This window comes from Lethenteron reissneri, chromosome 27 (genome assembly GCF_015708825.2).
Source record: "Lethenteron reissneri isolate LAM-NWPU_2019-01 chromosome 27, ASM1570882v1, whole genome shotgun sequence".
NCBI classification, from domain to species: Eukaryota; Metazoa; Chordata; class Hyperoartia; order Petromyzontiformes; family Petromyzontidae; genus Lethenteron; species Lethenteron reissneri.
In genome coordinates, this window is record NC_083805.1 from 5,766,050 (window position 1) to 5,792,092 (window position 26,043).

Here is a 26,043-nt window from a genome sequence, read left to right on the forward strand (position 1 = left end):
AAAACGACCGAAAGATTTGCACGGTCCTAAGCAAGCAAGCAAGCACGCAAGCAAGCAAGTGAACTTAAAATAAAGGATTAAAAAATGTGAAACAACTGACTTACTGATATTTACACTGATGCTTTTTTTCCTTCAACCAGGCAAAATTCTGTTGAGATACAATGGTGTCTTTCAAACAGAACTATCATTCATATGAAGGGGGGGAAATATCCCTTTGTCGATCCACTCCTGGATGAATGCCTCCCCGTGCCATGTTAATCATGGGGCCTTTTGGGCCAAATTTCACCACACTGCTCAGTGAGGGTTTGTGAAGAGGGTGCCTCGCAGAGGTTCAGATATGTATCACTCAATCACTCATGTTGGCCGTGGTTGAGAATGCAACTCGCGTTGCGAGATTCAGTGTTGCACTGCTCCTCACACATAGAAAATAAGCATTGTTTCTGAAAATAATATATGTTAAATATGTGATATTTCATCCAAGATCAAAATATACATTTGCATGTGATGACCAACTATTTAAAATTACCTGAATTTAAATACGTGATTTAAAATTGACGTAATTGCCTTTCGACATTCTTGAAATATACTCAAATTGTCTTCCTGCTCAAAGAAGTGTTGAACAGCTATCTCTGTTGGTGGCCCGGAGTTAGTGCTAGACTTTTCAGATCCTCATAGCAGGGGTTATTATCTGTAAGAAGCAACAATGCTTTTTCTGTGGATAAACTGTTGCCTATTGCTTTTGCAATGTGAAATAGCTCAAGGCCACCAACGGGGATGAACACCTCCCCGTGGCTCATGTGAACAGGGAAACTCTTTGACTGGACTTTTTTAAAATTTGAGAAACATCGATGTCGCAATGCTTTTTTTTTGCTATGGATTTTTTCGCTCGATTTGCTTTTCATGCATATGTCTTAATTTTCAGCTCTGTATTTTCAATTTACAGTGAGTGAGTAAAAAAAAAAATTACATGCATTCTTTAAAATCAAAGTATAACAGCGCTAAACGAATTATCTCTGTTGGCGGCCCAAAGTTATAGGTAAACATTCTAAATTCCCATAGCAGGAATCGTTCTCTATGCAAGGCAACCGCTGTTGACTTCCAATGAAGCAGGTACTTATTTTATTGATGTTTAAAACGTACAGCTTGTATTAACACCACCTGCATGAGCATTGCGGCTCGCATTCTTACCATGAACAAAAAAAACATGTGTATTTGCATGCTTTAAACAATCTATTCCATAACTGATACAAAACTTGAATTCATGTTATTTTACATTATGCTTTTCTAAGCCACGATAAATTGCATTTTAAGTGTCGGTTTCGTTTCAACGTTGTACCGCTGAACACGCTTGCAAATAAGGTGTTCCATCTCAGGTGGCTTTGCCCCGGTCTCAGAGACTTGGCCAATACCTTGGGTGAGTGAGAAACTGCAGAGAGCCTCGGTTCTTTTGGCCCCGCCCCCCTCCCCCTCCCGATGCGTTCTACTTGGCACTCCGTGCCGTCGTTGAGCCCCGCCGCCCTCCCTCCCGATACGTTCCATTCATTGGCTACCACATTCTGATGAGCTTCCCCCCCCCCCTCTCCTCCCCCCTCAACTCGCTTTTAAGGGATTACATCTTGAATCATTGCCTCACTTGATGCAGCTAATCCGGCTGTGACGGTCCCACCTGATGACGGAGACTTGTGTTGCCTCCGAAACGTCGTGATTTTTATCTTTATTTTATTTTCATTAATTTTGATGTTTTACTTACGTGACTTTACCGAAAAAAAAACCTAAGAATACCGAAAAAACCTAAGAATAAGAGATGGAGGCCTTCCCTTTTTTTGATATTAGCAGGGCGGTGGCGGCGCCTAAATATTAACAAACTAAGCAAAAGTTTAGGGCCACAAGCATTGTCTGTATAATTCTTCTCTCATTTCACTACATCTGTATATTTTGTGTAAAATGTCTCTTCTCTCAGTAGAGCTATATCTCTTGTCTATATCTTTTCCGTCATCTAACTCGCACTTTATAAATGTAAAAGTCCCCCCCCCCCCAATAATAATTTCTGCTTAGGCCCCCCATTTGGTTAGTCTAGTATCACAATTGGAGCAGGTTAACTTGATGTAACTCTTTATATGAAAACATTTTGGAATTTTTGATGTTTCTTTTTCAAATGTTACTTTTTTAAGTGGCCTTAATTAAGAAAATCTGAATTTTATTGCTTCAACACCTGACTATTGACTCAAATCGTTCAACGTGACGGGGATATGTAAATCCACAAAATTACTCTGCTGTTGATTGCGTTTCAAGTTAATGAACATTTACAAACGCAGACACGGCTACAGTAATTGGGTTTTGCCAGCGGTATCTCTGTTCCCATAATGTCCTCGAATAAACGGAACATATTTCTTTGGTCCTGCGACATATATATGGTACTCGATGCAAAGGTCAAAAAGGGCATTCGCTTGTGTGTGTGTGTGCAACAGGGATTAGATAGGCATTCATGCATCTGCGTCACATGCCGGTCGATGCTCCATCTCTCTGTGTATAATCCACAGCAAATCTTCCATATCCACATTGAATCTCAGATCCAATGAAAAAAATGCCTTGATAACAGTCAAGCATATGGACCACAGCTGCATGCCTGGGTTTGGTATAATTTATTCCTATTTATAAAATACAGTGGGACTTTGATGTTAGCGATTCCATGGCTGTATTATTGTATTTTAGCCCCTTCTGAAATATTACGACTTCACCACACTAATTGCTAAGAATGTCGTGGGACTGGACGAGTTGATTGAGGAAAGAAAAATGGAAATGGAAATTGACCCGTCTGTAAATATATTAAAGAAGAGGCGGCCGCGTGACTCAGAGGTCCGAGCACTGAGCTGGCACTGCTGTTTAGAGCCTGGGTTTGAATCCAAATAGTCGCTTGTCATTAAATCGGATTCCCAAGTGCAGTGAGCCGATGACTGTATGTGCAATGTGTAAACATACAACACGGCACAATACAAATTTACTTGAAACCAGATAACTCTGCCTCTTCTTTCAAAATGTACTTGGATTTGGTTTTGAAGTACAGTTTTTGCATTGTATGTGTATGTATGTTGAACTGCTTTTGCACCGTACGTAGCCGACCATGCTATTCGAAGGTGCGGGGGAAAGACAACAAACTGAAAAAAAAATGTGTGTTTTGTGGGTTTTTTGGCATTTGGATCAATTCCAGCTATGAGCACTAAACATCGGTTGGACTGCCATGTGAGATCTGAATGGATGCTTCTTCATCTCATGCCCTGACACCCATAGCACAATTGGGATAACGTGTGGGGGAAATCACTTTTTTTAGAGAAAAGAAAGAAATCTGATCGTAAAGAAGATCCTAAAGGAGAAATTTGCATCGGAAATCTAAAAAATTGTGGACCCAAGTTCAATATTCTTTGGATCCTTTATCACAACACAAAGGTGGATGCATACAAGACGTGGTCAAATCGATTTCAACAATAGCCCTGCTTTGTAAAGATGACTTAAGAATGCCCAAGATCAGAACGGTGAAATGTCTCATTCCCAAAATGGCTGTGTTACGTAGCCAAATCAATGAGACCATACGAAGACTGGGGCTTTTCAAATGTGGTTTTTGGAGAAGCATTTTATGCATTTCGTGGCTGGAAATAAAAATGAATGATTACCCAGGACAAGTGGGTGAAAGAAAGAAATTGTTGCCAGATGTTGAAAACTGAAGCACTTTTGGGTCATGTGCGTAATTTCGACAGCAATCGAGAAATTGATGATGGAAGGCAGAACGTAAAGGAGTAGGATGACAAAAACTGAACATGAATTGAAATGGCTGGAGATAATTGTCAGTTTATCAGGAAGGCATCGTATTTCTACGAGCATAGAGAGTGCATTAATGTGCTTATTAATGCAAGTTAATCGTGATTTGCAAGAGCAATTGAACATTGGATGTGTGCCTTTCCTTTTATCCTTTGGTGTCTTTAAAGGGTTAAGCTATTGACTGCACTGCACTGAAATGGAAAACAGCAAATTATACGTGTAAATGCGCATTGCATTCTTTTAAAGAGAAAATACATCACAATGTTTTCACACTTCAAATAAGCCGTTAAAATACATTTTAAAAAGTAGGCAGATCTCGAGTGCCTGAAAAGTTTAGTTTTTTTGTCAAATCGAGACCAATTAGAGGGCAACTTACATGTTTGTGCTGTAACTTATTACATCTGGCAGGGCTTAAAAAGACAAAGTTCCATGCATAGCTTAAAATATTAAACTTACGGTCAAACTCCATTTAAATATCCGGGGATTCGCTCATTTATCCGGGGGGGTGTGACCATAGATAACCCTAGTAATTGAAAGAATTTGTCGAATAACCCTGCTTATCCGTGGTCCTGACCTCGGATATGCGGCTATGTGGTCGGACGTGGGACAACATTGTCCGGAGCGAAAGAAGTTCAACATACATACATTGTGTGTGTGTACTGTGTGTGCTACTCGGCAGGCAGCCGCCTCCTCGGGTGGTTTCGCATCATGTGCCCCTTTAATTTTTTTGGAACGCATCTACTACCGCAAACGTTCCGGCAAAAGTCCGGTCCTACAATTGCTTGCTCACACGCCTATTCCTCCATGTTGACAAGACACGTTGGAAGAGATGGGAGTCCCTACACTTTACCCCACCACACGTGACTTGCCGATCGACCAACGGCGATTTAAAGCTTTCGTGACTGCAGGGATTCATCTTCTTGGTTCTTTCGGTAAAGTCACGTAGAAGGGAAGTAATAAAATAATAAAAATAAAACATAATAAAATCAAATAATTCTCACGACGTTTCGGCTACAATGCAAGCAGCCATCTTCTCTCTTCACGGCTGCTTGCGTTGTGGCCGAAACGTCGTGAGAATTATTTGATTTTATTATGTTTTATTTTTATTATTTTATTACTTCCCTTCTACGTGACTTTACCGAAAGAACCAAGAAGACGACCAACGGCGGTGTGCCCATTTCTACTGCTGAGTGGGCAGAGGCCGGGGGATGAGGTGGGGAGGGCGGGATGCATTTCACAAACTCAAACCATTCTCGCAAACTTGCCTATCTGCGAGTCGGAAATCCAAATGGCGACCGCTGTGCTCGACCATATTGGATACTTAGCTATTTGTGTGATGATGGGAAAACCTGGAGTAGCTGTCCTTGCTCTACAATGCCGATGCTAAAAGGAGCAGTTGAAGAACAAGAAAGGCCGCGTAGTTTTGTAAATTTCACCGGGAGGAGTGGATTCATGTCCTGTAATTGCCTCCATTGCTGATGGTCTTGAGCTGGTCGTATTTGTAAATTGTTTAGCTCAATGGTGCAATACTATCTGAGATAAAGTCTAAGTTCTGAGGATTAGAAACTCGCGTTTAGAGTATTTGGTTGCTGCACATTTCCATGTGATAAGCCATTTCATCGACCTATCATTTATGGCCAGGTCGCTTCTGAAAAAGAGCTACATAGCTCAGTGGGCCTTACCTAGTAAAATAAACATAGTTAATAGTTAACAAGAACTGATTTCATCACTCTACCTGCTGGGTGGATGTCCTCTCAGACGCGTTCCATTCCTTGGCTCCCACTGTGATTATCCGTGAACATCGGCCATCATCTCTTCTAATCTTTGCCGTGTCCAGCCCAAGCTTTTGACGACACGGCAATGAGTGGAATAGCAAATACATTCACATGTTTTGGAACCGACAAATATGTAAACGGTATCTTTTTCTGAGCTGTCAACTGCACTTTTACACTTCGGATACATTTGTATTTTTTACTGACACATAAATTGCTCAGGATGTTATATTATCAAATTCGATTTCATACTTGTTTTGGCTATTGATTCCTGTTGATGGACCATGTTAAAATAATGTAAACAGCTTGTGTTGCATCATGTCTTAGAATATCGTTACGCATGCATTTTTTCAAAAATGTTTGTATGTGTACATTGTGCGTGTCCGTGCTTATGTAACGTCTTTAAATGGAAAGGCCAATAAAAAAAGTATTTGGCAATGTCTGCAAATCAAAAAATTATTTTCAAAAGATATTTTAAAATATATTTTGTTGTTGCTGGCAATAAACAGAACACAATTTTGAATGTTTTAAGCTACAAGAAAAAGCAATTTCTCTTTTTTTATTTTAAGTGCATCAATTTTACTCATTTTATCCAGTTTTATGATTTGTCTCACTGTTTTGTTACCATATTGCACGTTGGTACTTAAGAAAATGTGTTTCCCATATAAAACTGGACAACATTTTGTAACTTCTTTCCACTTTTTTTTTCAAGGTTATGTAACAATTTTTCTTGCATTTTGTCTCACTGCTTGGAAAATGTAGATACTTCTGAAATTGTGACAAGAATTATATATTTTCTTTGGTGGGGGTTTGGAAATAATGTGAATAATTATTTAACATATTATTGGTATTCGCGATGTTGCACATGAAAGTATTTTAGTCTGCCAGTAGGAGACGATTTTGCAATGTTTAAGTCACCTGTGATTAAATTAGCAAATCTGGATTGCGACACCGGCACATGTGGCCGACTCTTTTGTAATAACGCAACAAGAGCTTTAACATCCATCGCGAAGTAGACGACGCGTATTCATGTTGAATAGGCCTACAGTATTAACCAGGGTGGCTACCAGCATGAACACCACGACCCTCTGCAACAAGCGATATAGTGTGTATGTACGTACGTTTCACTTATTTCGCACCGTACGTAGCCAATCGTGCCAACCGGAGGTGTGGGGGAAGGACAAAAACAACAACACAGCAGTTCCAAAGAAATTATTTTTTTATCTGCATTTTAAAGTGCATGGCTCCAGTGACTTCCTAATATCAGAAGGAAGAGCGTTCCAGACGGCCACAGAAGCGCATCTGAAAGCACGTGATACAGTGACCATCTCTGTTCGATGATCAGTGGCTATGTTTGTAGCATTTATACTCCAGTACTGCATACGATGGGCAATGTGCACTGCATTTGCTAACTCCTATTCCACCTCCTTTCTGCAACGTGTGCAGGGCAAAAGGGAAGAATGGCCTTGGTCTGCTGTCTGTATTGCCCAGCAACCCAAGCCAGTGGGAGATCAACTCTGAGATCATCAATAGTGGCAAGCTCTCTGTGGCCACCATGCATATTCTAAGAAAGGAGAGCAGCATTCCTGACAAGTAAGGATTGAACAGAGGGCTGTGTATTGAGACAAATTGAATGGGACAATAATTTTCATAAATCATTGTTCTTAAGAACATGTGTTGCTGTTTGCTGGATGTGGAGTAAGTGGTGGTGCTAGCACAATGGGGGCACTCATCAAAAAAAACATTTGGGGGCCCCCCTTTAAACTTATACAATCCTAGTGAGATAACAGCAGAGATATAGACAAGAGATAATAGATGCAGTGAGATGAGAGAAATGTCGGCTAAAAAAGATTCATAATATAGAGTCAAACAGAGATGTAGTCAGATGAGAGAAGAGAGATGCAGACAGGATAGAAATATGATAGCTGATTTGTATATTACTTATTTAATGAGCTCGTCATGTTTATTTGTATTTGAATTATAGCTGATATTTGATGCATCCTTATTTCATTCATGAATCTGGTGCACCCTTGAGCTCTTTGCGGCACAAAGCCCTGCACTTGTTTTTGTTATGCCTCACGTCACCACTGTCTTGACTACCGGATTGTTGCCTTGGTTTTGTTTAATCTTAAGAGTAACGATAAAGGTCAGATGAATTACTTGGTAGGATAACTCAGGGATCGGGGCACTGAACCAGCACCGCTGAGATGCCGGGTTCAAACCTGGGCAGCCACCTTTGATTTAATCCGCGCAGCCACTGATGCGGTCACTAATGACTGCACTAAAAAAAATTCACGTCTTTTTCCCCTCCCACTTAAATTGGTTTATTACACCGCTGAGATTTCAATTCTCTTTGATTGGCATGCAATCATAACACTGTTTGGAGGGAATACACTGTTTGGAGGGACAATGTGTGCCCTTGATATGAGTAAAGAGGCTCTTTTTTAAGTCACCCCAGAAGCAGTTCTGCGACATGATTTTCAGGGCCGTCTTCCGAAAAGAATGGTACACTTCTTGCTCTGGGAGATCTGAATGGATATGTGTTTATTTGCTTCCTGACACGATGCCGCACATGTTGATGTTCATGATGATGACGATGCTCAAAGAAAATTTGCAACATAATTGACATCCCTAACAAACATATATCATCGGATGCCAGCAATGGACTACCTGGTGTCCGACCTTACCGGAAACAAGTAAACCCGTAAAAACAAAGTTTTTCACTATAAATCCTTTATATGCGTGGCATCGGGGCGGCTAGAGTCCTCTCGTCCTCTGGCAGCATTAAACAATTGGTAATTAAATATTTTTAAAATATTCCCTAAACAGTGTAACATTTTGGAAAAAAAAATTCACGAAAATGCATTGTCATGCACAACGAGTCTGTGTGCAAAATATCAGCTCGATTGGATCACGGGAAGTGGGTTAAAAAACGACCTAAAGATTTGCACGGTCCTAAGCAAGCAAGCGAACTTAATATAAAGGATTTAAAATAAGTATAACCCGTAAAAACAAAGTTTTTCACTATAAATCCTTTATATGCGTGGCGGCTAGAGTCCTCTCGTCCTCTGGCTTGAGATGGCTGCCACCTATGGGTCAGATGATTGTCTGCCAGTATTAAGCAATTGGTAATTAAATATTTAATTTGTTTTCCCTAAACAGTGTAAAATTTTGGAAAAAAATTTTCACGAACATTAATTGTCTCGCACAACGAGTCTGTGTGCAAAATGTCAGCTCGATTGGATCACGGGAAGTGGGTTAAAAAACGACCGAAAGGTTTGCACGGTCGTAAGCAAGCAAGCACGCAAGCAAGCAAGCGAACTTAATATAAAGGATTTAATAAAGGATTTAAAAACGATGCAGCACGCGACTCAATCGAGTCCGCACGACCCACGCCAGATCCGGTCACCATGTTCATAAGGGGCCGTTCATAAATGAAGTCACGCACCTAGGGGGGGGGGGGGGTCAGGCATTTGTGACGATATGTGGCGAGGGGGGGGGGGTGAGAAATGTGACGTCACATCAAAATGCGCTACTTTAAATAAATATAGACAACACGTTCTAGTTAATTAAATAGACGTTTTAATACATGTTTCCTCCTACAACATCAGTGCAGCGCCACATTAAATACGCACTACAATGACAATAGTTTAAAGCGATTTGAAGTATGTTTTATTTTCAAAATGGAAATATGGTTTGGGGGGGGGGGCAGAGCTTTGTGACGTCATATTTGAGGGGGGGTCTGACTTTTTGTGACGCCGTGTGATGAGAGGGGGGGATCAAAAATCGTCCAAAATCGCGTGACGTCATTTATGGACGGCCCCTAAGTGGAAAATGTGACTGCGGAGCCCCGCTTACCAAACCGTAGAGTGCATTGTGCGAAACCACTGCCAACTTTGCAAATTCGACGGAAGCGTAGCAGCAGCAGCAGCAATTCATTAGCCCCACGTGACCCAAATCTGGATAGAGATCTTTCAGTTGCTATTCACGAAGCCATACGTGGAGAACAAGATTGCAGTGAAGAATGCGATAGAAGGAAAACAATGTCAGGCAAACGTTACGTTTGTGAAATGTGAATCATTATAATAGCTTCGAGTTGTTTGTGATAAGAACGGTGTAGAGTCATTGTTAATGCACATTCCTCTATACTGTCCGCTCTCTGCAGGTTTGTGTGGAGGTGTTTTACGCGTGCGTGCGCCTTTGTACTTCAGCATGATTAAAATTACTTGTGCATGCAATTACATGCATAAATACACGTGACGTATACTGCTCCTCTTTAGCACGAGCGTTGATTCACAACGCAAACTCAGTATGCGTGCGTAGCCAGAGAGCATTATGGGTAAAATCAATATAAGCAAAACTCTATTTTGTTTCCATGATGGGCTAAAAATGTTGACTTTAGTCTACCATATTGGCAAATAAGATCATGCAGCATTTGTCTAAACAAGCAAAACTCTGGAATGCTCTTGCAAACAACATCTGGTAATCCAGAGGCATTTGTTTAACAAGCCTGACTGCTGATGAGACCGAGAAGATTTAAACTGGTCCAGGGGTTGCTTACATAAACAATTGTTGCTTTATAATCTTGTTTGGAAAGCCAATAGGCTGATATGTGGAGATACAATGTAGTTCTGCTTATATATTGTCTAGTCACAAGCTTTTTTTATATTTTGGTCGATTTTAATTAAAATGCTCAAGATTCAATATGATCGCATTACTAAAATGACATAATCTTGGAATTAAAACGTTGTGTGTATTGTAATCAATTATTATGTGTTCACCATTAATCCATTTCCATTCAATGTAATTTTGTGAGTCTGTTGACCGAAAGCTGCTTTTTAGTTTATCTAACAGACCAACATTTGGTCTATGGTAAATCCATTTCTTTAGTGATGTGTTTAGATTACTATAGATCTGAAACACGAGAATTATATTTGTAAAACTTGAAATAATTAAAGTTCGAGTTTGGTTTACTGAGAAAAGTTGAGAAATTGCCAGTCAAAAATTCGCATGCAGATGATTGGTCTTTAACTTGCACCACTCTCTTTTCCTTTCGGCAAAGGCTGGCACAAATTTCCGAATTTTCAACAGCACCACGGCCTTTTCACAGTCACCCAGCTACTGGACATATGTGAAAAAGAGCTGTGTACCTCATCGGATTCCTCCAGTAGATATAAACATTCTGATCCAGAGCCTGAGTTCATGCTTTCAGCTATGATCACTGATGCTGTATAAACGTCAGGCAGAGACTCGGGCAGAGACTCGGGTGCCATTACATATGTTTATATCCCCATCTACCTCTCCTGGTTGACAGCACACTATAGCTGGCATGTCATGCCTTTCTGGACCACAAATCTGAAAACAAAATGAGTCCAAGACCCACAATTAAATGCCATATAAAACCGTAGAGTTACCGTATTACTTTCCTACCCCAGTTTAACCTAATTTTTATCATACTAAACAGGTTAATATTGCCTGGTGGACATTTTTTATCTATGTGTAGTGAGTCCAACTGAGTCGCAGACGTTATTCTTCCGAGGCAACACATTTATTGTAACACGTATATACAAGGGGTAACTGTCCCCGTACCAGATACAGCCTGGGGTGGTGACCACCCAGCTAACTACACTACACACAGGAGTTACAGCTACTAAGAGTCGGACCCTCACTCGGGTGCCCGGCCACGTGTTGATGCCTCGTAGGACGTAGAGCTTCCAGCTTGTAGGACGTGGAGCTTCCAGCTTGTAGGACGTGGAGCTTCCAGCTTGTAGAACGAAGCGACCCCGGTCCCTCTCAGGGACCCACCTTTTATCCTCCCGGGTCGGGGCCCGCTCCGCCCTCGGCCCCGCCCGCCTTCTCGAGCCTTCTAGCTCCCTCCCGATCCCTCTCGAGAGCTCTCTCCGGACACGTGATCACCCCCTAGCCCCCCCCACCTGGGGCCTTCTCTGACGACACTCTGGATCACGTGTCTATGGGGTCAACCAGAGTGCCATGGCCCGGAGCAACCCTGCCCCTGGGCTGACACTCTCCCGCTCCCCCTTGTGGGAGCCCCCACCACACGCTATGCGTGGTGCCCGCACTATCCCAGTGCTCGTCAAGCCCTGCTAGGGCTGGTACTACACCCATCTACGTGGTGTATGCGATGACGGTGCATCGCACGCCGTGCTGTGCTAAAGCCGGCATCACACAGTAACCCACCCGGTGCTGTCCGCGACGTAAGAACATCGCACGCCACGACCCTCCTGGGCCGGCACCATACAGTGACATCCCCGATGTCACTACATAGGCATTTTCCTTTAACTCCACCGAGACAGAGTGCTTTGCCCTGTGGAGAAGACTCATCTGCCACCATGCGAATCAGACGCATTAAATTTACCCTTAGATATTTCAGAGGTGTATAATGTTTGCGTTGCAACTATAGTCTCGCTGTGATCTATGTAACTTATTTCCACATGGCATCGAAGCGAATTTAAATAGACAACATTTCCTGGACGCGAATTCGAAATATTCAAGTATAACCGTAGATGATCGATATTCTTTATCTTATATATATATTCCGGTGCCAGTGAACTTGGTAAAAAAAAAAATCTTGTTGAAGATGTTATGCCCATTCACAAAGATAATACACAGTAATTGGTTTGTGTGAAACCTCCACATTTAAGAGTATTTTTAGCAGTGTAAAATGCTCGAGAAACAACTGCACGTAGATTAAAGCGGTGTTTCTCAAATGGTGGGTCGCGACCCCAGAGGCAATCTGTGGGGTTATAGGAGGTCTCTCTCTCTTGCCGCGTTTCTTTCTCTCCCCACGTGTGTCTCTCTCTACCCATGTGTGTCTATCTCCCCACGTGTGTTTATCTCCCAGTGTGTATCTCTATCCTCACGTCTATCTTCTCTATCTCTCTATGCACATTTGTTCGTATCTCTCGCCCCCCTCCCCTTCGTCTTTCTTTGTCTGTCTCCTTACGTATCTTTCTCCTTGGTTTCTATCATATTCTTGTCTACTCGTGTCCAACTTTTCTCGTGCCTTTAGCTTTACCCATGTCTTTCTCTCCCCATGTCTCTTTTCTCTCCCCCTGTCTGTCTCTCTCTGTGTCCTGTTGTCCCTTTACATCCTTCTCTGGCTCTGTCCTCGTGTCTGCTTACGTATCCCCTCTTGTGTCTTTCTTTGTACGTATGATTTATGCTTGTGCATATGTATGCGTGTTTGACTATGTACGTACACGTGTTTGAGCGTGCACGTAAGTGCTCATATGTATGCGTTTGCATGTCTGCTTGTGTGTGCGGGTGTGTGTGTATTAGTGTCCCTCGGTATATGGCCGCGTATGTGTGCATTCATTGATTGATTTTGGTTCTTTATTTATTTAAGTAGGGATGAGAGGTCATGAGCAATTTTTACTTCTAAAAAGGGGTCGTCAACCTGAAAAGTGAGAAATGCACCATATTAAAACATTTCAAGCCCTCCTTATTAGAAGCAAAACAAACATGCTCCTCAAAGAAAACAAAGTCATGATTTTATAGCGACCACTGTCATCACCTCTGGAAATTTATCATAGAGATGTTTTCAGTTTAGTCCCCATTGGAGGTTACCCAAGTTTCCGAGTGTCTTTAACCTTTCGTGGATGGACTTGGAAGTTATTAAACATTGTTGGTGTGCAACAAAAATGGAAGGAAAAATGTTGAGTGCTGTTGTCTGACCTTGGGGAAGTAAACAAACCTACTGGGATTCAGGCATCCACGTGCTTTTCTCGGCTTCCAATTTTGTACATTGGGACGGCAAACATCGCAGAGCACGTGGAGGTCAGTTTAGCAATACCGATATTCTGTCAGAATAAATTCTATTTGGATAACAACATGAGTTTATTATTTTTTAGATTATATGGCTTATTTAATCATTGCAGTCTTGTAAGTGGAAAACAAACACACGTAACATAGAGCAAGCTCTGAAACATTTACCATTTGTGATAGATATAATGACCAGATTTATGCATCTCATTTGGTCAGGGTCGTATGTTCACGTTGAATGGCATGGATCCAGATGGACAGATGGCACCAAAACACACTGTGTACTCTGGACATTAAAACGGTTCTCGAGGGAAAGGAGTTGATTTTCTTGTTTTAAACTAGAATTAACTTCCGATGACTTGTGATCATTTGCGTGGATAAACAGTGTGGTGCAAGATAGGTCAATTAATGCTCAGCTCTCAACATTTGCTCGCAAACATACTCGTCGGTGTGTTTAAGACGCAGGCTTTCGGGTGACCAATATATAAACCCCCCAAAAAAAACGTTATTATGAATAATTATTCATAAAGGATTATAATCCTTTGTGCGTGTGTGTTTGCACTCTGATGGGAATCACAGGCTCAGTGACCACAGAACCCTGGGATGGGCAAATGTATATATTATTTCAGTATTTTAATGCTTATTACCAAATTCGTCCATTAATTTAATCATTGATTAAAAGGCAAATAGGTTGCGGCACTACAATTGTTTTGCTCACACTACTGCTCACAGAAGGGCCTCCGACAGAGGGAAATTGAGATAGCCTCCCTAGAGGTATTTGGCCTACTATGCCTCGCTGCCCAGACATCTTGGTAGATTTGAAAATACCATCACTTGACCCCACCACACTCGCGACTTTACAGATCGACTATCTGTGGTCGTGTACTGCTTTGTACCGCTGGATGGACAGAGAGGCTACGTGGGGGGGGGGGGGTATGTTTAAAAATTGCACCGTTGTTTCAACTGCCATGCCAGGAGATCGAATCACACCTATAACTTCTTGTGTTTCGTTTGTTGGCCTTCCGCGGCACCTCCAATTAGAACTGTTAGCGAAGTACGGTGTGAAAGAAGTTGAACATGTATCTCCAGTTACTAATGGTTGAGTATTTTCTGATGTAGCCATTTTATAACGTACGCCTGCTAGGAGAAACGATAGAGGCATTATTAATTTAGTTTCCTTTTCTATTGTGGACGTTTGGGGCCTAACTTTAGGCGTTGTTCAGTTTGAATTGTTAATTTCCTGAAATTGTGGTGGCCACTGCGAGCTTTCTGTTGTGAAGTGCTATTGCTCAGCCAGCAATAAAAAAAAATGCAGGTCTTAATGATTTCAACTTGCACTAATATATACCGTGTCACACTATAATTTTGATACAATTAGATGTGGCAATTACTTTCAATGATGGGCTCAGTTCAATTCTCAAGGAAATTGATCACTGTTCGGTAATCAGCCCCGCACATGATGAGAAACCATTAATCTCGAGACATTTGAGCAAACGTAAGATTAATAGTTAGTATTCCAATTAATGCCTCACTGCCATCAACAAATTTTTTTATGAAAAGTAATGTTTGTCAAAGGGTAATGATTGATTAACTCAATAACAATTTAACAGTGTGTAAACTGTTTCACAATGCTTTGTTACTGATTTTATAATCATTCCTAAGTGCATCATACCTGTCCTTCGAGCATCTATGAATATTTTCCTTAGATACTTTCTAAATCCAGTGTGTACCTGCAAAAGTAAATCTTCACAATATGGTTCGTTCACCGTCAGCAGCCACGTCGGCCTCCCCAATCTCCCGCCATGTATTACGAAGCCACTGGAGCTATGCACTTTTAAATCTAGATGAAAAACGGATTTCTTTAGAACTGCTTTTTGTGTTTAGTTTGTTGTCCTTCCCCGGCACCTCCGATTTGCACGGTCGGCTACGTATGATGTGAAAGAAGTTCAACATGCATACGTACAAGTCTGTAATATGGATCACTGACAATGCCACAAAACAGATTCCTGCAAAGGGAGCTGGTAGGAACGTTGGGTTGCTCGGTCAATTGCCAGGGTCAACGGCGGCGTGGTGTATTCCGCAAATATGCCCGACTGTGAGGACGGGCACAAGCCAGCGTGAGTAGGTTAAACGTTGAGTTTTATAAGGGCACCACGGGGTGACCAGCCCCTCCCCACCCAGCCCCACCTCTCCCACCCCCCACCCAGCCCCACCCTCCCCACCCAGCCCCTTCCTACCCTCCCCACCCAGCCCCTCCCCACCCTCCCCTCCCCACCTAGCCACTCCCCACCCTCCCCTCCCCACCCAGCCCCTCCCTCCCCACCCAGCCCCTCCCTGCACGACGGACACAATAATCCCATGTGGGCTGGTGTAACCAGGAGGTTCCTACCAGTATTATGGTTATTGTGTCTAAGAGGCGTCTCCATTAAAAGTTCTGCTGCTGTGTGCCAAGTTGATGAATATGACTCAGATATTCCTATGTTAACAAAGAAAGCTTCAATGACTCCTAGGATTTCTTATAGGTAGGCTCTCCTTGGGACATTTAACAAGTATGTATTTTCTGTTTTTTTGTGCATCGATGTACGAGGGAAACGTGTGTACATATCAGGAGATAAGATTAAACAAAACATGGACAAATAGGTATGAAAACTTGTTCTGCAAATTCTAACGTTGTGATGAAGATAATATCATCTATATGAGTAAATACATCGTTAGTCGAGAGCAGCATTGTAAAATTGTTGTACGCCGATGCCTATGCTCCCCGCATTCACCAACGCGCAGTGACCAGCGTGTAGTACGATCAAATGACATCGATGACCTGCATCCATGACCAACTATCAGTGGATTGACAAAAGAACTGCAACATGTCCGTGCTTTAAAAACTACCATTTTTGCAGTTTGCAACTTGGAAGTGACACATACCTACAGCCCTTTGCAGGGCGAGCAATGTTTTGCCCCCCCCCCTCCCCCGCCAATAGTAATCAAGACTGGCCAATTGATTGACTGCTCGTCATTAACGCGGATACGGTCGTGGTAATCGCGCATATTGGGCACATTTTGGGAACAGTGTCCCTGAAAATGTGCAAGGCCATGGAAATATGGAGCTTCATTGCAGTATTAAGTGGGCTTACATTTTTTAAGAAAATGTATTCTGGTCCGCTTTTATGGATTAAATTATAGTCTTCTTTTGGGAGGTCAGTATCCCAGAGCATCAGCCATAGTAATTTTAATAGTTAATCATATCTCTATTCGGTCTGGCCGAGTGAAAATAGGATTTTTATTTCCCTATTATGAAACCAACACGTGTAAAAGTGTGACACTTTAAAAGGGCATTTTTAAAATTATGAGAGCTGTTTGTAACATCACTCACTGTGATGTGTGGGGATGTATATGAAATATGGTACTTGGGATTAACTAAAGTGGCGGACAATTCGCTTCTCATTGCCTTAAGTATGTATGCATGTTGAACTTCTTTCGCACCGTACGTAGCCAACCGTGCGAATCGGAAGTACCACAATCACTTAGCTATTCACGATCAAACAAATTTGCTGATGTTTTTCCCAACACCCACAAGATGCTCCCCTTACAGAAAATGTTTTTCTCCCGAGACCCATGAACAAGCAAAACAAACGAGTCACAGACTTAGCTGGGGGGGGGTGGTGGCTGTACACACCTGTAATCCAGCACTGTAGAGACAGCAAGGATTGGTGGATCGCACAAATGTTGTGAAACTCCCTTCCCATGGGCGTCGAGGTGCCATACATTGGCTTGCCAGGGTAATGTGGTACAGACAAAACCTAATCCGTCTATATGGGATGGAGTGTTCCCCCATCTCGCGCGTGGGTTTTTTCCTCAGGCGCACCGGGTTCCTCCCACAGATAAGCACCCATTCATTGGCCGATGGCATCTTAATATAGAAAGGACCGCAGAGCTTTGGCAATTGTTGGTGCCGGATCACCGTGCGGCTGCCTTCCTGCTTGCCTGTGGCTCCTCGCGCCTCTGAGTCATTCTCTCTCTGTGATAGTGAGCGAATTACTGTGCGGCACCGTGTTACAAGTAGAAATTATTATAATGCTGGGGGCGCTTTTGTGAATAGTTGAGATTCATCACGTAGCGGCAGGTGGATCGACGGCGTACGGTGTGAGACGGAGATTGGCAGCACAAGGCAGTCGGGGCAAGTGAGACGTGGGGCTGAGTGAGGTGCAGGGTGAGTGGGGTGCGGGGTGAGTGAGGCATCGGGCGAGTGAGTTACGGGGGTGAGTGAGGAGTGTGGTTAGTGTGAAGTGAGGTGTGAGGTTTGGGTGAGTGAGGAGTGTGGTGAGTGTGGAGTGAGTTACGGGGGTGAGTGAGGAGTGCGGTGAGTGTGGAGTGTGGTGTGGGGTGAGTGAGGAGTGTGGTGAGGCTCGGGGTGAGTGAGACGTTGGGGTGAGTGGAGTGTGAGGTGAGTGGGACGCGGAGTGAGTGTGGAGTGGGATGATTTGGGTGTGGGGTGAGTGAGCAGTGTGGTGAGTGAGGCTCGGGGTGAGTGAGATGTGGGGTGAGTGAAGAGTGGGATCAGTGAGGAGTGGGGTGAGTGACACGTGGGGTGAGTGAGGCTAGGGGTGAGTGAGATGTGGGGTGAGTGAAGAGTGGGATCAGTGAGGAGTGGGGTGAGTGAGGAGTGGGATGAGTGACACGTGGGGTGAGTGAGGCTCTGGGTGAGTGAGGCGATAGGCCATCAGGATGCCTGGGTGCAAGTGGAGCGTGCACAGTGAAGACCACAAATTGAGACGGGGATGCAGATGAGTGGTCTGGCAAGTCGGGGGGGCGAGGTGACTGGGGATTAGTGGAGGGCTATTAAATAGTCACAGCCATTCGTGAGGTTTAATATACGTATATACATATATGTGGTTTGTTACAAAGGGAACAGAACATATGCTACTGCACAATTAAAACAAAAAGGTGACAAGTCGCATTTCCTATTAAATAAGTTGTGGCAATATAAGTTACAAATGTACGATTGAATGTGTATTGATTTTAATTGAATAATTAAATGTGCCATTCAGCAGTATAAGTGATTGCGCAATATAACGAAGGATGTTAAAACGGCGCCTTTCTAACGAGTGGGACAGCAACGACAATCCTACCCCAAGATACTTTACACGAAATGTGTCGAAAGTTATTCAGTGGCCAAAAAATAAAAGCAACGACAATGTCAGCGGACATACTGCATCGTCCAAGTGCAGTCCTATCCCAAGAAACTTGACACAGATGACAAGAACAGACTACATTAGGGCAGAAAAGGGGGGCGGGGACAGGGGCCTGGGAAGGGGAGCAAAGGGTGTGAAGGTGAGGTGGAGGTGGGAAGAGGGAAGACAAACACAGACGGGAGCAGGGTGAGAGCAACGCCGCACCCCACGCAGCACCGGCGAGAAACGAGGCCTACAGACATCAGGGGCAGCCAGAACAGCACCGACGAGTCCCTAAGGTCAGCCCTTCGCGAGGGGATTGCCACCTATTCCACCGCAGACAAAACCCAAACGTCCAGGTAGAACCCCTCTTAACGGTGGTAATTGGTTCCACGGAACCGGTCGTTAAGTGTTTCGGTCATTTAGCGAGCATAAGAAATACATGTACACCGAAAATTCAAAAAGAGATGTTTACACTTCAAAGCGTAACAGACACTGAATGTAAACAATTCCCCAACTCTCATGAATGGACGTCGCTGATTGGCCGAGGCCCGGTCAGACCACTTTGGAGCTCGCCAATTGGTCGAAATTGGCGGTCGCGTGCTGTTGTAAGCCCGTCGTTAACAGGGGAATGGTCGGTAAGCGAACATATGGGGCCCGTCGTTAAGTGATTAGTTATTTTCAGGAGTGGTCTTTAAGAGGGGTTCTACTGTACATATCTCAAGTCAGCGTTGAGGCTTTCAAAGCTGTGCACAAATACCGTGATAAACTTCCAACAAAACAACACCTCCGCCAAGATCTCTCTACAAATCTATTGCTGCCACAGGAACACGGGTGCCAGTGTCCGGCACCGAGTGGTTCAAACCAAAGGCAGGTGGCAGAACCATACCCGTCATCATTGAATCAAAGAACACCCACATGGGGAGATGGGGCCCTTTATTGAGGGCCAAGGCATCCTCAGACGACAATGGCTCATTCCAGGGTATTTAAGTGACGAGGGGGGCGGGTGGGGTGGTGCCGTGACCCTTCAACGAGTTTGAGGGCCATCCCTGCAATAGATGAGGTCCGGGATTAAGGCAGGAGGAGGTGGCAGTGATGAGGAGCGAGGAGAGGTCAGGCATGGGATTTAGGCCAAGGGATGGGGGTAGAGTATAAACGAATGAGGTCAGGGGGGGAAATAACATTCCCCCGGTGCATTGCTCCTCATGATAGAAGTGCACTGCAGTATGCATTATACCAGACTGGGACTCGACTGCAGTGAAAGCAGCAACGCAATAGGCAACATTTTCTCGTTTCAACTCAACTCCATTAAAAATTATTAAAATACAATAAAAATAAATATATGAGGAAAATGAAGAAAGTTGAACATGTAGGCTTTCGCGACCGAAACAGGAGGATTTATCCACAACTCTGGCTGTCGCCTGATTATGCTGGTTGTAATTACCGGCGAAACGTCGTACTCGAAGGGTAAATGTTGTGGGTTTACTCTCCAACACAACCGGTGTGCTCAACCAGTAACGAATTAACACGTTTTGTTTACATGACAAACCTTACTAATTGGCTGTGTCGGGTGGTGGCGGGTTTAACGGCACATTCATATTTAATCTAGATTTTAAGTTTTCGTGACTGCAGCGATCCATACTCTTTGGTTCTTTCGGTAAAGTCACGTAGGTATAAATGTATTTTATTTTATACCTACGTGACTTTACCGGGAGAACCAAAGAGTACATTCATATTGACTCGATCGAACTAAAAAAAAACCTCTATTATGGAGAATTAACAAAGGTTACGTGTGATTTAGGGATGCTTTTTCTCGCCATGTATTTTTTGCATTGTGCTATTTTGGAGAACAAGTGGGAGCAGTAAAAACCAAGGGACACAGCGGAAGTTTTTATGTTCGGTTACAATAATTATACGGCAAGTAACACTGGTCTCCTCCGCCATAAATGTGCCAGCGCTCATTCTACTAATGGCATGCCGTAATTTCATTAGCATTAATTAAGTGTGTTATGTCTGCAGGGGTGAATGCTAATTTAGACATGACGAGCAGACCAGCTGTGGAGAGACAGAAGCTAGATTCATAGAGCATAGTGAATTCATTCTCAGAGGTCACTGAATTTCACATAGAACCTCTCATTTCAGCGTTATTCAAAAATTACAACCTTGAGGATATTTAATTTTATGATATTATATCAAATGTATTCACGTTGATAATAATATAGCACTCAATAGTGGGACGTTTACAATATTTTTTTGGATATGAACGTACAACATTTTTCTTTGGAACTGCTTTTCATGCTTAGTTTGTCGTCCTTCCGCCACGCCTCCGATTGGCGCGGTTGGCTACGTACGGTGCGAAAGAAGTTCAACGTACATCACATGATTGATCAATGTTCCTTTTATACGTTGTGTCTATGCCCTTTTGGCGCGTGAATTCACCCACTGACCTATTCCTGTCCCTCCTTTTTCTCCCATTTCCTTCTCCAAATATCTGCCCGTCCGCCGCTGCATCACTTCTGCTCCGTATCTCTCTCTCTCTATCCTCCTCCTCCTCCTTGCGTTCCGTCTGTCTCATCCATTCGCTCTCTTACCCTCTTCACCACCTTTCCATTTTCATCTTCGCGACCATGTTTACCCTTTCCTTCCTTGACTTTCCTGCATGATATTTACCTTCTTCTTCCGTCCGTCTTGTCACCATTTATTTATTTACTTATTTATTTCCGGACCCACCCCCACCCCTCCCCCACTTATCGCACGTTCTTTTCTCAATATACTCTCCTCATTACCTCCCGCAGCACCATGGGTCGCCGGGAGGTGGCCCTGCTGGAGGTAGAGCTGGAGAATGGCACAGCTCCACTGCGGCATTTGCTGTGGCACGTCAGTTACAATGGACAAGACTCCCATCCCGAGAGCGAACGCCTGTCGACCGAGATTGCCGTCAGCCAGCGGGATATCCGAGCCCTAGTGCCACTGCCCATGGTAGGTGAATGTTTTCAGTATTGCACACCGCTTTATTAGTAAATATAGAACGGTTGTCTTTTTGCGTTTTCTTTTTTATTCTGGTCGACTGCACATCACTGACCAATCATTGAATGGGAAAAGTGAATTGTCATTCGTTAGTGCCTCCATTTATGCCTGAATGAGTAAACATATTGATACAACATGCAGATTATTGCGGTAAAGCAATCCCCATGACTGGCACGGTATGAAATGGCTTTAATTCAGCATTGAGGCCTTAATTCACAAAGGGCTGTAAACTGAAGATTAATAGCGTGAACATCAAAATCGCGACGCTACTTTATTATTCCAAACCAAAGAGTGCAGGACTCCAATTTGTGAGCCGCGAGTTGTCTCCAAGCGAAAGTTGCCTCCTATCCAGGGGGGGGGGGAGGTCAATCAAATAAGTACCCCACTTTGAAGACAATTGTTGGGAAATCAGTTGTAGGTTGTCTCATGGCAAGGCCGTGAATATAATATATATTGGGGGGGACACATCCATATTTTAATATTGGGGACACATCCCCCCCATTTTGAGCATATTCAAATATGTTCAAAATGCCCCCCCCAATATATTGTTATAAAAAATGTTGCTATGCTATGTAAATGAAAACAACAATTTGCTGAACCTTGGCCACAATATATGGACTTGTCTTCATGTAAATCAATGCATAAATTTCTGTTTATATGATTGTGGTTATGTTAGTACTTTATTAATCCCTAATCTCTGCCATTACATACAATGAAACAAGAAATGGTAAAAAAGTAAAAACAGTGCAATGCAATACAATACACTATTAGACTTTGTAAAAAAAAAAAGTCCATACCATGTGTTCGTGAATTTTGTAATATTTTAGGCAGGAAATTAGTTTTCAAATTTAGATATTTTTCTGGGTTGGGACCCCCAGACACCCTGGAAGATTTGGTCCCCGCCAATGTTGACTCCATGGCTACGGCCTTATCTTATGGGGATATTAATGTTAGCAACTACAATGGGGAATTTTCAAAACTGTCTCTGGACCTACACAAAACGAGAGGTGGTTCCGGGTGGCTCTGTGGCCAGAGCACTAAACCAGGCACAGCTCATATTCTGGATTTGAATCCTAGCAGCTGCCCGCAATTATGCCACGTCCTTAAGTATCGCGATTTGATTTTCTCAGGCTGGTAACCAATGACTGCACACACAAAGATGTGTACTTAATCTGATAAACTATGAGATGAAATAAACCGGCTGAGACACGTGAAACATCGCCTCTTTTGCAAGGGCGTCCCGTGTTCCGAAAGTTACATAATTGCTGTGCATTGTTACGTTGTCCTAATCCTTTTGTCGTTTTCGAATTAATTGCCCACATTAATTGCATGCCTTGAAACCCATCTATTGTAATAACTCATTTGCAAATACTTGCAAGGATGTATTTTTATCGCATATCTTGCATCCCCTCATTTTGGGGAATTGTAAATTATTCCACAAACCGTCCAATTTAAATGGCGGCTTCTTTTTTTTAATATAAATTCATCCATAACCAGACAATAAAATTAGGTCTTCATGGGTCAGGTGGCAAGTAAAATGCTTTATAAATGAGACAATGTGTTTACATGGCGGCCTGATAGCGGACTGTCGTGAACTATCTTAATGACATCAATACCTCCTAATGAATTTCAATTAAAAAACCCTTTCAGTGACAGTAAGATAGAACTGATCTCATCAACCACAATGAAATGGGTGGACATGGTCTTTTTTTCAATAGTCTAACCATTTTATTAATGACGTCGTACGAAACATTAGTTACAACAAATATTGGCAAATATTTTTCATTGAACAAAGGCGTGTAATTTCTATTTACTCATTTATATACTTTAAGACAACTATTTTTTTTAGATTTACTTTAGGACCAACAAATACCTGACTTTCTTTTATTTATCCTATTAACCAACTACGGCGAAGGGTGTTATTGTTTATTGATGACCAACGTGCACATCATTGCTCACACAATCCAAATGCAAACACGCATTGATGGAGCACAGTATGGCGGAGTTGTCAATTTTCCGCAGAGAGAGGGGGAGCTTTGACTCCATAAATATTTCCTTGAGAAGAAACAAAATAGAGACTGTGTTACTACCTGCATAGGTTTCAATGGATACTGAACATATGTGCAAAGAGCTTCAGAGCTCATCGGATTCCTCCGGTATAAAAATTCAAAGTCGGATATATCGTTGGACTTCTTTCGCACCATACGTAGCCAAAACCGTGCTAATCGGAGGTGTTGTACGTGCTTCCCTGATGCGCGCTCTGTGTTCTACCGCGTGTTGCTCCTGAATAAGCTTCCCAACAACGTGAAACGGAACGTCGGAACATTGTGGCGAAACGACGTAGGGTGCGAGCCGGGAAACACGATCGGGACCCATCCGTTGCTGATACGAACAGCTCTGCCCTTGTAAAGACGACGAACACACACTACATTTCGTTTTTAATCTCCTGACTAAATAGGTGATTAAGTTAATCCCTCTAGAGGTGTGAGATTGTAAAACAGTGCAGTGTATTCACGTACAGTAGTTTGCGTGTCGGCTCGGATGGTAAATTGGCTAACCCTCTAATTTGTCAATCATCCATTCAATTGGTAGCCGATGTATCCCTGGTGTAGCAACCTGCTTACCCCCATTTCCCCGGTTTATTTGGTAGGATGTGTTGAGGCGTGCAAGAGGAGATGCGTGCACGCACATATTAATCTGGCTTCGTCGCAAATATGAGCGTCGTTGCATCGACCCCCAAAGCAAACCTCAGCCTGAGTGGCGGCTGCCTTTCAGCTCGGTGACTTCCCGTGCTAAATTATGCTCCGTGTGCTTGCAGCCTGTTCTTTCTCGTGCAGGGAGAGAGGAGAGCCATTACTTTGCATTTCTCAATGTGCGTAAGAACCATTCGCTCACATTGCCATTCAGGCCATATAGGCATGCGTAGCTCGAACGTGGAATCCATCTTAAAATAGGATCATCTTTGACATCGCCAAAGGATGTTTAGGGGTCTTGTTTATTGAGCAATCCAATTAGGTAGCTTACGTAGCTGAGTTGATAACAGTCTGTGCAGTTACATGGTCCTTTGAGCCAAAAGATCATTTTTGAGCAGATTTTTGTAATTTTGGTCCAACAATGTTGTGTTCTCTCGTGTGGCTCAGATACCGCTGCCGTTTGGCAGAGACCGCGTGAGCAGGCTTTTGTGTAACATTTCTAAACACGTGACCTGGGCTTAGCGACAGCATATTGGTGAAACTAGTAGTTATTGCAATCTAGCAACATCTGCAGTATTGCAGCAGCGATATTCGCAGTGACTCAATAAAGTCGAAATATCACGAGTTCAGATCCTGGTCCGGAATATTACTTATTCCATTATAATTATCCTCGTAATCATATCATCCCGCTGTGCAGCAGGATGTAAAAAGTCAACATTAAATTTTCTAAGGATGCAAATACTGACTCCTCTACAACACGACTAAGACATTTTTTTAAAATATTTTCACCACTTATTTAAGGTCACCAATAAATGCAATCACTATGCAACATCAAATTTGATCTGCCAGGCTGATTTATTTCGAATATTTAACGAGACGTGATTTAAAATTGGAATGCTTTTCTATCAATGCAATTACAGTCGCATCAATAATCACACTGGTGGTTTGGTAAACGTTGTCCATTGTAATCTGTCAAACCATAAAATTAATACTTTTTTTAAAGATAATTTGCACACAAATCAGTGGCACGTGGTGAGGGTTTGTATCGGCATTAATGCTACGCTATCAGGTTAGCTGTATAGATCACACACTCCACGAAATAGCAGGACCTGTTATACCATCCTTTGCACGTTTGCTTTAAGCTGATTAGTGTTAATGTGTTTCTGAAATGGGATAATTTATTTATATTATAGGTTTATTATACAATAATAATTCTTCCACGCGCATGCTTTATCCATTGAAAATTTGAATCTTATTGAAGTTAATTAACTGATGTAAGGCTCTCTTAATTATGTCCCTGACCATTTGTAAAGTTTGAGATGAATCGCTTTTCATTTTTACGATGTTTCTTCCTTTAAATTATTAAAATTATTATATACATTGTTTTTGGGCCAGAATTTACATGTATCGTTGAAACAAAGAATACAATTGTACTTTCAGAGCCTTTTTTTCTCTCGAAACATTCATTAGCATTCAGTGCTGATCACTTGTAGAGGCTGTACTACTCATTAAAAATGGACAATTTTAATTCTACCTGAACACTGACCTGAAAGACGTCATTAGCGGCATTAGACCTGCCATTTCCTCAAATCACTTTTAATGTGCTCGTCGTTATGGTCAATTGTTATCTAACTTTGTAAGAACCGCTTAATTACCGTTAATCAACACATACAAGCCAGCGTCATTTGGAAACCCACTTTGCCAATGCAATGCTATTCTACCGTTACGATCAATGCCAGCATGATGTATTTACTTGAAATTGATCCATCACTCGTGCCGATGTATAAT

At 42.7% G+C, this 26,043-nt stretch overlaps 1 protein-coding gene across 1 annotated transcript in view; it reads left to right on the forward strand.

Moving 5' to 3' along the window:
* Positions 1–26,043, forward strand: part of LOC133348427 (transmembrane protein 132C-like) — a 160,756-nt gene that overhangs the window by 91,331 nt on the left and 43,382 nt on the right. The window contains exons 3-4 of the mRNA XM_061561220.1: positions 7,032–7,178; positions 21,331–21,514. Coding sequence (XP_061417204.1) covers positions 7,032–7,178; positions 21,331–21,514 — 331 coding nt within the window. The remainder of the gene's footprint in view (positions 1–7,031; positions 7,179–21,330; positions 21,515–26,043) is intronic.